Raw genomic sequence first — 13904 nt, forward strand, 5'->3', positions numbered from 1 at the left:
CCCACTTTTCCTCACTGAGTTTCATTGCTTCATTCAATTTTTCTTGCAGCTCAGTTCTGCTACCTAGGCTCATGAGAAGATTGTTTGAAGCAACGGAATGCAGTGGTGTAAGAGATAGGCAGGGGCAGTGCCAAATTCTCTTCACCCACTAGCTTAATTTGAATAAAATCTAAACACTCTTGACTTTATAGGTGAATGGGGTAGACTTGTAAATACTAGATTATAATGTCTATTACAGTGGTAGCCAGTGTATGCTTACTAGATATGGTTGGACTATAATTCCTATCAATCCTGGCCGGCCTAGCTAATAATCAAGGATAATGGGAGTTGTAGTTCAGCAACATCTGGAAGGCTTTCTGTTGGTTTGCCTGGGGTACTGTGCAATGCATTCCTGTCAACTTCTTTTCTAACTCAGTAAAAAGTAGGACAGCACAATAACCTGCTTTTCCTTCTCAGGCATATCCAGAATATAAGTGAGATCAAAACTGATGTTGGTAAGGCTCGAGCTTGGGTTCGGCTCTCTATGGAAAAGAAATTACTTTCCCGCCACCTGAAACACCTTCTTTCTGATCATGAACTGACAAAGTAAGTTGAATCCAGCTTGAGGTTAACGGAGATCTGTTGGTTCGTGGTAGTTGTTTTTTAAGTAGACTTGCCATAGCCTTTAGCAAAGAAAATAGATAACACAGTATATGATTTTATCAGGTACTGATAAAGCTGCTTGAGAAACAGAATAATCTTGTTACAGATAGGTAGCCGTGTTGGTCTGCCATAGTCAAAATAAAAAAATTCCTTCCAGTAGCACCTTAAAGACCAACTAAGTTAGTTCTTGGTATGAGCTTTCGTGTGCATGCACACTATCTGAAGAAGTGTGCATGCACACGAAAGCTCATACCAAGAACTAACTTAGTTGGTCTTTAAGGTGCTACTGGAAAGAATAATCTTGAAAAAGGATAGGCTTCGAACAAAGAGGGCATGCATAAGTTTGCATTCAGAAAATTTGGGTTCATTCCCTTTGCTACATATTTTGTATAGTAATGGTCAGAAAGTCCAAAATAAACTAGATGAAGACATCTCCAAAACAGTATTTCTTTCAGCTATCTTAAACTGGAAGACTGTTGGTTTCAACTTTGAAAAATATAACTCTTATGAAAAATGACTATAATGGGATAATCCTGATGTGAGCTACTCTGAGCACCTTGGAGGCAGGGTAGGATCTAAACACGTTATAGCAGAGGAATTTCCTTAGCATTTGTTCTGGTACTATAAGAATTAATTTTCTGTTCTTTACATTTTTCTCACTTCTTAATTACATCAGCACATTGTTCAAGGCAATGAATGGGGGTAAATATAACTAGAAAATTAAGGTAATGAGCAATGCTTGTGCATGGTAGTTTGCATTGCATAAAAACTCAGATGACCAAATAAGATTGCATTCCTATATTCACTTACCTGGAAATAATTTCCACTGAACTTAATAGGGCTTATTCCTGAGTACACACAAAGGATTGTGCTGTAAATTGTGTACAATTATTTTATATATTTGGATACTCTGATTTTCTTCCTAAACTCAACTTTTCCAATAACATTAAATATTTTGATGAGGACTGTGGTGAAGGAAAGTAGGAAAATGGAATGGAAAGAGCAGGAAATTGTGAATGAGAATGGGGTGAGCAAATGGGGAAAGGATGGCAGAAGGTGTAGCCGAAGGAGAGAATACTCATCTGTATAAGGCACTATATTTCCTGTGGCCTTTCCTTCTGCTTCCCCTGGTTTTTGAGCCTTCATCAGCTATGCTTCCAAACTATTCAAACCACAGGGGGCTAAAATCATGATAATTTTAAAAAGGTGTGGGGAATAGTACAGTGGTACCTTGGTCTATGAACAGCCCTGTTAATGAACACTTTGGACAATGAACTCTGCAAAACCGAAAGTAGGTGTTCCGGTTAGCGAACTCTGCCCCGGAAGACAAATGGAAGCCGAACACCAGCGGCGGGAGGCCTCATTAGGGAAAGCACACACCTCGGTTTAAGAACGCTTTGGTCTAAGAACGGACCTCCAGAATGGATTAAGTTCGTAAACCAAGGTACCACTGTATTCCTAACTGAAATGTTGACAGTTAAGTGGGTGCAAGCCTACATGAAACATCTATGGAGTAAGGTAGTTAGAAGTCAAAACTTTAGTGGTTACATGATACACATATTGATTGGTTCATTGTAAATGCCAGCAACCCTCTGGGAAGTCTTGTTATAGTAATATATAATTTTGTTTTCTTTGTCAGAAAACTCTACAAGCGCTATGCATTCCTCCGCTGTGATGATGAAAAAGAGCAATTTCTGTATCATCTCCTGTCATTCAACGCTGTTGATTACTTTTGTTTTACCAATGTTTTTACAACTATCTGTAAGTATAGCTTTTAATTGTTGGGTTACTTTTCAAAGGGGTTTAAAGCGTGTTTGACACATTCGTATAGCCTCATTTATTTTATAACAGCATACAGATATCTCATGCTGGGAGTCTACCAATACCCCTTTCATGAGATGATATAATTTGTAACTCTGCAGAGTGTAAAATCCACGGTTGGTTGTTTTTTTACTGTGTGAACTTACTACGATTTTGGCCACAGGAAATATATTTCAAACAAATTTCTCTTTTATAACACTGAGCATGATTCTGTGTGGTAAATTAGCAGTGAGACCTCATCGATACATTCTAGTATTTTTGATTAGCATATTGCAATTCATTTGAAATCTTCCCTACCTCCAACACTGCCAATTTTGTATGCTTCCTTATAAGTTCTCTGCATTATCCTTCTCCTACCTGCCTTTTTATGTTCATCTTCATACTCAGCATGAGTATGATAAGTTTCCTATGCTCTCTTCTGAGCTCCCCTTGTGAGAGATCTGTCATTAGTTCTCAGTTCTCTTTTGAAAGACATGCTGCTTTTGGAGCCATAGTTGGACCTGTTTTAACATCACTAGACTCCATTGGTACGCTTCTGTCTGTCTGTCCAAAATAAGCTTTCAGTGCTTTTTCTTTCACTCCCTGGGAGTCTGAGATCAAGCCTAGCGGATGATATTTCTACCTAAGAATATAGTATAATGGGTATTTGTTATTCTGCTTCAATTGTATTTGCATTTGTTCTTGGACAACTTGTTTCAGCCAAATTGTTTTTTTGTTCTGTTTTACAGTGATTCCATACCATATATTGATCATTCCTAGCAAAAAACTTGGTGGCTCAATGTTCACAGCCAACCCATGGATATGCATTTCAGGAGAACTGGGTGAAACAGGAGTCCTACACATTCCAAGGAATACACTGGAGATGACATTTGAGGTATGCCCTTACCTAAAGATAAAAGTCAAAAGAAGTCAAAAATTGCTGGGGACATTTTCTATTATTTTTCTATTATTATTATTATTATTATTATTATTATTATTATTATTATTATTATTATTATTAAAATATGCATATCACCCTTCATCTGAACATCACAGGGCAGTTCACAACCTAAAATATATGTGCACCTGTATAATACAAATTGCATGTATCTTCCTTTTTGGAATCTTTCTATGAGAGCCCAGCAAACCTATAGAAAATTATGATCAAAATTGATCAAAATATGTTAGCTGGAGAGGGAAGTGTAAAACTATCTCTATAGACTTCCCATTGTGTTATTTTAAAAGTTCCCTTACCATTTGGTTTGTAAACTTGCTTTTTCTCTAAAACGTGGCATTGTGTTTAGTCATTGCTAAGTTTGGATATTATTGCTCTGTTCATTAGGCTATAGTCACTGTGATGTTTTCTGTTTTGATTCAGCAGATTTCCCCCCACCCCTTTTTTTAATTTTCAGTGTCAGAACCTGGGAAAGCTTACCACAGTACAAATAGGACATGATAATTCTGGACTGTATGCAAAGTGGCTTGTGGAATATGTCATGGTGAGAAATGAAGTAACGGGTCACACTTACAAGTAAGCAGCATTTCAGCTTTTTTATGGATTGCCTGAAAGGATGTATTGAAAATGTTGTATCATAACTGCATCAACTTCCTTTTAAAATCAGCCTGTTGCTGCTCAAAATACTTAAGAGGGCCAACTGGTCTGATAGGTATTCCTTTTCTTGCCCTGTGGGACCAAATCAGTTACTGATACATATTCTAATGTCGCACAAGACTTGTTTCTCATAAAGCCCATCTGTAAATAAAAAATATACAGTACACTGTTTTACAGAGTATGATTTGATGCCTCTTCTTGTTTATATCCACTATGATAAGTTTATGTTCACTGAAATTGGAATTAAGCTGAATTATCTATTGGCTTGTATGATTTAGAGTGCTTTCTTGTCCATTTCAACACACAAATTTATATACTGTCAATGTACAATAGATATTTATTTGTATACACTAGCAAATCTATGAACACACACACACACACGCACGAGCGCGCGAGCGCACATACACACACGCACGAGCGTGAGCGCACGAGCGCGCGTGCGCGCGCGCACACACACACACACATGCAGTCCTGTGTAAGTGTCTGGAGGTGGTTGGAGGACAGATGGCAGCTAACAGATTGAGGTTGAATCCTGACAAGACAGACGTACTGTTTTTGGGGGACAGGGGGAGGGTGGGTGTGGGGGACTCCCTGGTCCTGAATGGGGTAACTGTGCCCCTGAAGGACCAGGTGCACAGCCTGGGAGTAATTTTGGACTCACAGCTGTCCATGGAGGCGCAGGTTAATTCTGTGTCCAGGGCAGCTGTCTTCCAGCTCCACCTAGTACGCAGGCTAAGACCCTACCTGCCCGCGGACTGTCTCGCCAGAGTGGTGCATGCTCTAGTTATCTCCTGCTTGGACTACTGCAATGCGCTCTACGTGGGGCTACCTTTGAAGGTGACCCGGAAACTGCAATTAATTCAGAATGCGGCGGCTAGACTGGTGACTGGAAGTGGCCACCGGGACCATATAACACCGGTCCTGAGAGATCTGCATTGGCTCCCAGTACATTTCTGAGCACAATTCAAAGTGTTGGTGCTGACCTTTAAAGCCCTAAATGGCCTTGGTTCAGTATACCTGAAGGAGTGTCTCCACCCCCATCTGAGATCCAGTGCCGAGGGCCTTCTGGCAGTTCCCTCATTGCGAGAAGTGAGGTTACAGGGAACCAGACAGAGGGCCTTCTCGGTAGTGGTGCCCACCCTGTGGAACGTCCTTCCATCAGATGTCAAGGAAATAAGCAGCAATCCTATTTTTAAAAGACACCTGAAGGCAGCCCTGTTTAGGGAAGTTTTTAATATTTAATGTTGTATTGTTTTTAACACTCGATTGGGAGCCACCCCGAGTGGCTGTGGAAACTCAGCCAGATGTGCGAGGTATTTATTTATTTATTTATTTATTTTTACTATTTTTCTAAAAAAGGTGCCAGAACTCACCACAAATGCCTCCCCTGTTCTCCCCTGGCATGCACCTGAGACCTGCCAGAACTTAGTTCTGGTGAGTTCTGAAAAAAAGCCCTGTCTCAAAGAAGTTTCATATCTAATGAACATTATTAATTACATTTGGTTGTATCCAGATAAATATTAGCCAAAGGGGATTGGTGGAAGGTGACTCTCCCACCTCTCCAAGACCCATCAGCCCCCAGGTTCCCTTGAAACGTCTCTTCTGAGGGTCATGGGCTGTGGCACAGGGGAGCTGGAAGGGAATGCTGAAAATTGGGTGGAGGCATCATCTGTCAGTGGGAGTTCCTGCTTACAAATGGTGACTCCACCTAAATTCCAACAAACCCTTCCTTTCCTCTCAGCCCCCCCTGCACCACAGTTTGCCCCATTTTTCAGGGTCCTCTGACTCTTGTGATAGGTTTTTCAAGAGGCTGCCAGGGCGTCATGGGAGTGGAAAAGTCATTGGTTTGTGTTCCTTTGGTTCAGATCCAATTTGGTCAATAAATCCAATCAATCTGTTGGCTGTCCAAAATATCTGTTTGCTTATGGTCCAGAAGATTCAGATTTCTGTTTCCAACAGCACATGTATGTGGCCCTTGTGGATTAGTCAGTTACATAACTCCTCCTGTGACTAATACTGTTCAATTCTTGTGCTGGATCAGTCTTGCAGGGATGAGAAATTTTAGTAAATGGAGTATGCCCAGCATGAAATAAAAGCCATTTTACTGAATCACTTAATGTATAGCCTCTTGCTAAAATCTGGGATTAAGAGCTGCATCATGTGTCTTTTTTCTTATTTCATGTCTTTAGGTTTCCATGTGGGAGGTGGCTTGGAAAAGGGATGGATGATGGCAGTTTAGAGAGGATCCTGGTTGGAGAATTGCTGACATCCCATTCTGAGGTAGATGAAAGGCAGTGCAGAACTCCGCCTTTGCAGCAGTCCCCAAGTATGATTAGAAGATTCGTTACAATATCACCAAACAACAAACCAAGTAAGCTGGTTAGATTCAAAAAACCTTTTACTAGTAATCTTACATATAGTAATAGCGAACTCAGTTCTCTGAGTGTAGTTATTTATGTAGCCAAAACATCATCCATACACATATTAGTAGACTTGGGGGAGCCCCATAGTTTGTGGAAGTACAAAAAGTCTATAGGGGGAAAAAATCATATGGGGGACAAACCCAAAAATAGCTCAGTGAAAATGAAATGTTGACTGACTGCCTTGTGGGAATTGGGGATAAAACAGATTATCCTGAAAAAAGGGAATGGCTAACTGGTTGGAATTTTGAACAGGTCTCCACTCTGCAATATTTTGTTGCATGTCTTGCTTCCACCATCTCAAAAACAGAGAAGTACTCTGGTTTTAAATCTTCATTAGGCTACTTAAATATTCTTTTGTCTTGCTGTAGCTTGTTTGACAATATGTGAGTCAGTCTCATTTCTGGTGACGGGGGAAAGGGAGAAGGAAAGGATCAACTTTAGTTGATTTTAATCTACAAACTACTGTTGTAACCATTGCTTGCTGTTGGAGGGCTTCTCATTTAATTTATCAAGATTTCAACCTCTGTGTAATGTTTCCCCCTTCACCTTCAAACATTATTTACCCAATAAAGTAGCTGTAGCTGTTCCCTATATGGCTGCTTGGTGGGTTTTGCTCATTACTTCCAAAACCCTATATTACAAAAGATAAATGCACAAATGTTGATAAATCTGTACTATTTTAGAATGTAAAAAGCATAAGCCTGGATCTAGTTCCTTTCTGAAGTCCCTGGCCAAGTGAAAAACAAATAATTGCTTAAACAAATGCATTTTTTCTTTCTTGCACAGAGTTAAACACAGGTCAAATACAAGAATCTATTGGTGAAGCAGTAAATGGAATTGTCAAACACTTCCACAAGCCAGAGAAAGAGGTGAGCATTGTCATTGAGCTTGATAATATTTCTCTGTTTATATTTATGTGTTCTCTAGTTAGTTTATGAAAGACTATAGCTAGAATTGACATGAATATTGGATCAGCAGAACAGTGTGGCACAGATGTGCACATGCAGCTGACGAGTTGAAGGGAATTATGCATAGCCAAATACAGAATCTTGCAGCTACATTTTTTCTTGATGTCAGTTTTAATCAGAGTTCTTCAGTAAATTTGTAATCCAAAATTGTGTTTGTCTTAACCAGGATTAACAAAGGTCATAAATAACTTTGGACCAAGGTGAAAGGCGGCAGGAAAATTTACATGTGAGAATAGAATGCACTCCTGTAGTCTGCAGACAGTCACTTAACCCTGGATCCAGCATTATATCCGAACCAAGCCTTAGAATTAAGTCTGATTAAACAGTATGCCAATTGTTTGAATTTGTCAGCTGTGCCTTGATCACAAAGATCATAGTATCCCATTTGGGACTTTTTTTTGACAACCCCTTCTCTATTTGTTCTGATTTGTAGTACTAGATATGCTGTCTTGTGATATCCAGTAGATTGGGTATTTTTAACTTTTGTGTCTCATATTTATGCTCCTAGTCTAGCTTACAAAAATATATATATTGTTAAAAACAGCCAGTAGCATTACAAATTAAAAACTGTTTCATATAAAAGCAGTAACAGAAATTACATACTAAAAGGCTGTCAAATATATTTCCAGTTTCTAACTAAAGACCAGTAAAAAGGAGGGCTAATGAATCTCCAACTGAAGGGCATTCCAGAGCCATGGCACCACCATCCAGAAGGCCCTGTCTTGTGTGTTTACTCACATCTGAGATGTTGATGACACAGAGAATAGGGCCAGTGAGGCATCTGGTCCAAGTCCATTTGGGGTTTTAAAGGCCAAGACCAGCACTTCAAACTGAGCAAACAAATAAGTAGCCAGTGAAGTTAAACAACATTAGAATTACATGTTCCAGTAAGGATGTTTGAGGCATCTTCTTCCAGATCTTCAAAACTCCTGAACAACAGTACCTCTACCTTGTTTGGATTAAGGTTCAATTCACTTCAGAACTGATGCCAGACACTAATTTATTGTTTCCATTGCCTCCCTGGGTTTTGAATGATGGGGAAAAATGAAATGTCATCAGCAAATTGATGGCATCTCAACCTAAACCTCTGGATGACCTTCCCCAGTGGTTTAATGTATAAGTAAAAGCACTAGGGGACAAAGTTTGGGATTTTGCATGCCAAAGGCCACAAAATGGAACAGCAGTCTTCTGTTATACTTACCGGTATACTGTAGTACTCATTTTATAAATAGCAGTGTCCTTTCCTGATCAAGGCGCCTCATTTTCTCCAGCTCTTCATCAAACAGAAGTGAAGGTCCAAGGACGGGTGCTTTGTTTTCTGTTGCTCTGCACAGGGGGAGCTTCTTACCCATGTTGAGCAGCAGTGAACAAAGGTGTTTGTGTGTGTGTATGTGAACATAACCAGGGTGGAAAGCTATTTCATCAATAATCATGCTGACTTGTAATTTCATAAAGTGAGTAAATGGTAGCTGTTGTGAGATCTGATTGTTGTTGAAATCTTATTATTGAGCGTTTTTCTAATGGGTGCCACTAACTGATAAACTCAGTCAGTGCAGACTATTGGTAGTCTGTTTTTAAAAGCCACAGTAATTTGACAGATATATTCATAATATACCATGGCTAGCATCTCAAAACTAATATTTATTTTATATCCCATTGGCAGAGAGGCAGTTTAACACTTTTGCTGTGTGGTGAAGGTGGGCTTGTCTCAGCTCTTGAGCAGGTGTTTCAGCATGGATTTAAATCCCCCAGGCTCTTCAAAAATGTCTTCATTTGGGACTTTCTAGGTAAGTACAGAAAACCTTCCTATGGGAAAAGGTTGAAGGGGTGGGTATGTTTAGACTGGATAACAGAGGTGAAATGATAGCCATCTTCAAATATTTTATTAATTGTATAAATAATTATACTGCCACCAATATGTGAGGAAGGTTTTGAGTTTTTCTACTGATCTGATCATCATGTTATATGACTCTGTCTCCAGAAAAAGCACAAGGATATTATGAGGCTCTAGAGCAAAATGAATTGGTTCCAGAGGAAAACTGGCAGAAAAGGGCCAGGAGTTTTTGTCGCTTTGTCACAGCCATCAATAACACTCCTAGAAACATTGGGAAAGATGGCAAGTTTCAGATGCTGGTGTGCCTTGGAGCCAGGTATTGTATTTCCATAAGCATATTTTCATTTGTATATAATTGCCTGGTCTAATGTGACAGAGTTGCTTTCACACTGATCAGTTTTCTTTTATTACTGTTTTGATGTCCAGATTTTGAGTCCTTTGACCAAATTACATATCCTTACACTTCTTCTGCCACTTTGGAAATCTGAAATTAGAACATGATCACTGGAATTTATCTTGACAGGAGATTAAAAGTGCTTGACCCACTTAGTTAACAAAACAAAACAAAACAAAACAAAACACAAGGCTGAGAGGGGATATGAAAGTATTCTTCCAAATAGTAGAAGAATTAATCTGAAGAGGGAGATGAACTATTTTATATTAAAGGAGGCTAGATTTATTTATTTATTTATTACATTTATATATATACTACAGTTTCTTCCAAGGAGCTCAAGATGCTGCACATGGTTCTCCAACTCCCCATTTTATCCTCACTACTTCCCTGTGAGGTAGATTAGGCTGAGACACAGTGACTGCCCCAAGGTCACCCAGTGAGCTTCACAACTGAGTAGGAATTTGAACCCTGGTTATCCAGGTCATACTCCAACACTCTATCTATTATAGCACACTGGCTCAGGTGTACAATAAACAGCAGCTACAAAACAAAAATTGACAAGTCAGAAATTTTTGTGAAACAGTCTTTCCTGGAACCACAGAGGCAGCAAATAAGCTCTTTGGTTTCAGGGCACAGTTAAAAGAAATTTATGGAGAACCGTGTGGCATTTTCTATACCTTAGTTGTAGCCCTTTGAAATCAGAAAGGGCCTTTCACATGCATAGGCCTAGATTTCTGCATCCCTCCTCATTGGGAAAATCAGGGTCATCACAACAAGGGTCAAGGCATGGAGATGCACCCAGTTAAATTTTCCATAAGATTGCTTCATGGCTGCAAATTTTGTACAACTGAGCATTTCCCAATCAAACTAGCAGTGCTCCTAATGGTTTCCAGTATGTGGCTTGGGCCGTTTTAAAGCAATTTGCCTTGTAAACACCTTTTGGAAGCTCCCCTGAGTCTGTCTGTGGTGCATTATGGTCTGAATTGTGTAAGTTGATTGGTGAATGAGATTACGCTTTCTTGGGAGAATTTGGCTACAGGATTGTTTTTAAAATCCTTTCCAGCTCTCTAATTGTCACTGACGTAGGGAAGCCTAGTGCTGTGGGTTCCTGCAGCAGCAAAGGTATAGCCAAGACATGGCCTCAGGCTGATCTAGAATGTTATGCCAGTGCAACAAAATGTATGCCAGTTCTGCTGTGCTGGCAACACAGCAGAACTGATGTTGCCTGATGTGGCTTCTGTAAAGGCCATTATGGAGCCTAGAAATCAGCAGAAAGGAGACATGGCAGGGCAAGACTGGTGTTCTATGCAACTAACAATTCAGTCAGTATGGAGCCTTCTAATTTGCATACTGGCCGTTTAGTAGTAACCTATAATAATGGGATTGCTATTGAATAAGAATAGCAAGATAGGCCTGCCCTAACTATTGCATTAGATGCCCCTGTAGTTGCCAGTCCTTCTGTACCACCACAGCTAGGTATAGCTTTAGCATCAAGTGCCAGTCATTTTGGATAAAGCGAGAGGCCATGTTTTTTCCAAGTTATTTGAGATATGAAGCAAATAAGAAATGATACTGAGCCAAAAGATTGACCTAGAGTTCAGTTTTTATAAACTCACACCAGTTAAACCTAGTATTGTCAATACAAACTGGTAGTGGTATTAGGAAGAATTGTGACACTAAAATACCAGGAAATGTGATAAGTTTCTTTTTTAAAGAATTAAAAATATTTTATAACTTGTTTGAAATTTCAAAACATTCCTTTACAGAGATCACCTCTTGCACCATTGGATTGCCTTGCTGGCAGACTGCCCCATCACAGCTCAGATGTATGAGGATACAGCGCTCATAAAGGATCATACCCTAGTGAATTCCTTGATTCGTGTGCTGCAGACTTTGCAGGAGTTCAACATCACATTGGAGGCATCCCTCGTTAAAGGAATAGACATCTGATCCGTCTCTTGCTACAAGCACTGTAAAAAAGCAACAAGGAACAAACCATTATTAGTATGCAGAAATTCAATCGGCTAATACATTGCATCCAAACATTTACATCACTTGCTACAACTCTCCTGGAAAGAAGTTCAAAACAGAGAGTGGAAATGTGGATGAAAGCTCTACACCCAACGTGTAATAGGGAAAATATAACCTATAAATCACTTTTAGAATTTATTTGCTGATTTGCTTTTACACACTTTCATGTGAAAGGGTTAAGATAATGAGTATTGTGCAGCTTATTTTAAAGCTGTAATATTTCTTTGCCATTGAAAATGGCACAGTGAGAAGCTATTGGCATTCTCTCAACTTGCCTTCAGACTGTATGTTGAAAAGTATAGTTCACACATTCCATTTCTGCTAAGGGTCATTCAGCAATTGAAAATCTAATAGTTTATTATAAACATTTTCATCATTGGCTTTTACGTGTTGGGTCACTGTTCTGCAAGAAAAACTAAAAGTTTAAATATTGTTTTTAATAGCCTTGAAGCACTGAATTCATTAGCAAATCCTTTTTTTCTTTAATTTTTGTTGTCAGTATTATTTTGGCAGAGTTTTGAAGGGCGACTCATGCAGATGTGCAGAGATCAGTGATATTTTTCATATGGGTACGAAATTGCACAGAGAAAATTATAAATGTGTTTTTAACTGGCATTTATTTATTTAACTTTTCATCATGTTGTAATGTCTTTGTCTAAGAAAAGAATACTATATACAGTACTTAACAGGCTATGTTACATGTCTGTTGTGTTTTCAATTTAGAACCTAATTAGAGTACAGCCCACCTAAATACAAGGCCAGAATAAGAGTGTCTGTTAGCAAAATATGTCTTGGCATGAACCTGCCTTTCAATTTATTAGTCATTACTAACAAGTCCATTGATTTCAGTGGGTCTGCTCTGAGTATGAAATAGTTGGATACCACCATAAGTGATTATCCTAAGCCATGTGTACTCTATGTAATGGCTAACAGTCTAATCAAATACTAGATGTAACACTGACCTGGTTTGCATTTAACACTAAGCCAATCCATGACTTAGTGCAAAAGAGCAAACATTCAGGTTCCTGAAGTGAAGATTGCGCTGCAGCAATCCTCCCTCAGTGTTTGCAGCTAAAAGGGTTCAGCCATAAATTGGCTTTGTGTTACATCCAAACCCAAACTCATGGTTTGCCTTGTCCTTGATTTACCTCTTGAGGTTTGTCTGCAGCAGATAAACTATGGTTCAGGCATAACATTAAGTCAAACCATGGTCAAAGGCATAGGTTAAGCAGCAGCAAGATTTGAGGAGTGCTGTGGCCATAATATATATGCTCCAGAAAGCAAATGTTTGTTTGTTTGCACTAAGCCTTGTTTTGGCTTGGCATTATGTGCAAACTGGGCCAGTCTATAAATGTGTAAGGATCAGATACAGCAGCAGTTGTTTCACAGTTTTGTCATCTTGCAATACTAGCACTACCTTACAACAGCTTCACAAGCACATGTGCTGGTGCAAATACTTAGGTTGGCCGTAAGTGAGAGCAGTATTACTGTGACCAACTTATGCTGCTACTTGATATAATGCTATGTTAAGGTTTCAAATCTTTCCCTTGGTAACCCAGTTCACAGGCAGAACATATGGAACATTTTTATTTGAAATGCCGAGCATTCGTGTGCTAATTTTTGTATATGTTAAAGGCTGGAGGTTTTGGATGCTTGTGAACACGGTGTAAAAATATTAGAATACCCTCATAATGTTCATAATTTGTGGACTTTTTAAATAGTAAAATTCCAATTTGAAAAATCTAGTGAATGCCTAGAAGCAACTGTTCTTGTTAGAATTCTCAGCAAAAATCCCTAGGAGATGCATACTGAGCTAAGGAAACACTAAGATATACTATACAAGCATTAGGTCTCTGTATTAAGATTCGAGATTCTACAGGCCTTTGCTGTATACATGTCTGAAGTTAGCCTCTTTAACTTCTGATAAAGACGTTTTCAACTGTCAGTCTCCAACAAGTAGCATTATTCTTTATTTCCTACATCTTGTGGTCATTTTTATTCCAGTAACTTAAAAATATAGCACATGTATTAAATTTTACTATTTTTACTTTTCTGGTGTTTTATTTCGTTATTACTTTGAAAAGTTGCTATTATTGCTTCTGTACTCTTGTTTCTAATTTGAATTGGTTGAACTTGAGAAAATCATACTGGAGACTGAAAAGGATGCAGCCCACATTATCACAACATACACGATGGATAA

General features: G+C 39.0%; 1 protein-coding gene across 6 annotated transcripts in view; it reads left to right on the plus strand.

Annotated features, from left to right (window-relative positions):
* DENND5A (DENN domain containing 5A) overlaps positions 1-13751 on the plus strand; it is a 64542-nt gene extending 50791 nt beyond the window's left edge. For all 6 annotated transcript variants that reach the window (XM_082192927.1, XM_082192928.1, XM_082192930.1 and 3 more), the window contains 9 exons: positions 457-585; positions 2282-2403; positions 3192-3337; positions 3855-3973; positions 6244-6425; positions 7264-7346; positions 9109-9232; positions 9427-9595; positions 11440-13751. In XM_082192927.1, the coding sequence (XP_082049053.1) occupies positions 457-585; positions 2282-2403; positions 3192-3337; positions 3855-3973; positions 6244-6425; positions 7264-7346; positions 9109-9232; positions 9427-9595; positions 11440-11623 (1258 nt within the window). In that variant the 3' untranslated portion in view covers positions 11624-13751. The remainder of the gene's footprint in view (positions 1-456; positions 586-2281; positions 2404-3191; positions 3338-3854; positions 3974-6243; positions 6426-7263; positions 7347-9108; positions 9233-9426; positions 9596-11439) is intronic.
* Positions 13752-13904: the final 153 nt, after the last annotated feature.

Source organism: Podarcis vaucheri, assembly GCF_965113315.1.
Source record: "Podarcis vaucheri genome assembly, chromosome: 1".
Taxonomy (NCBI): domain Eukaryota; kingdom Metazoa; phylum Chordata; class Lepidosauria; order Squamata; family Lacertidae; genus Podarcis; species Podarcis vaucheri.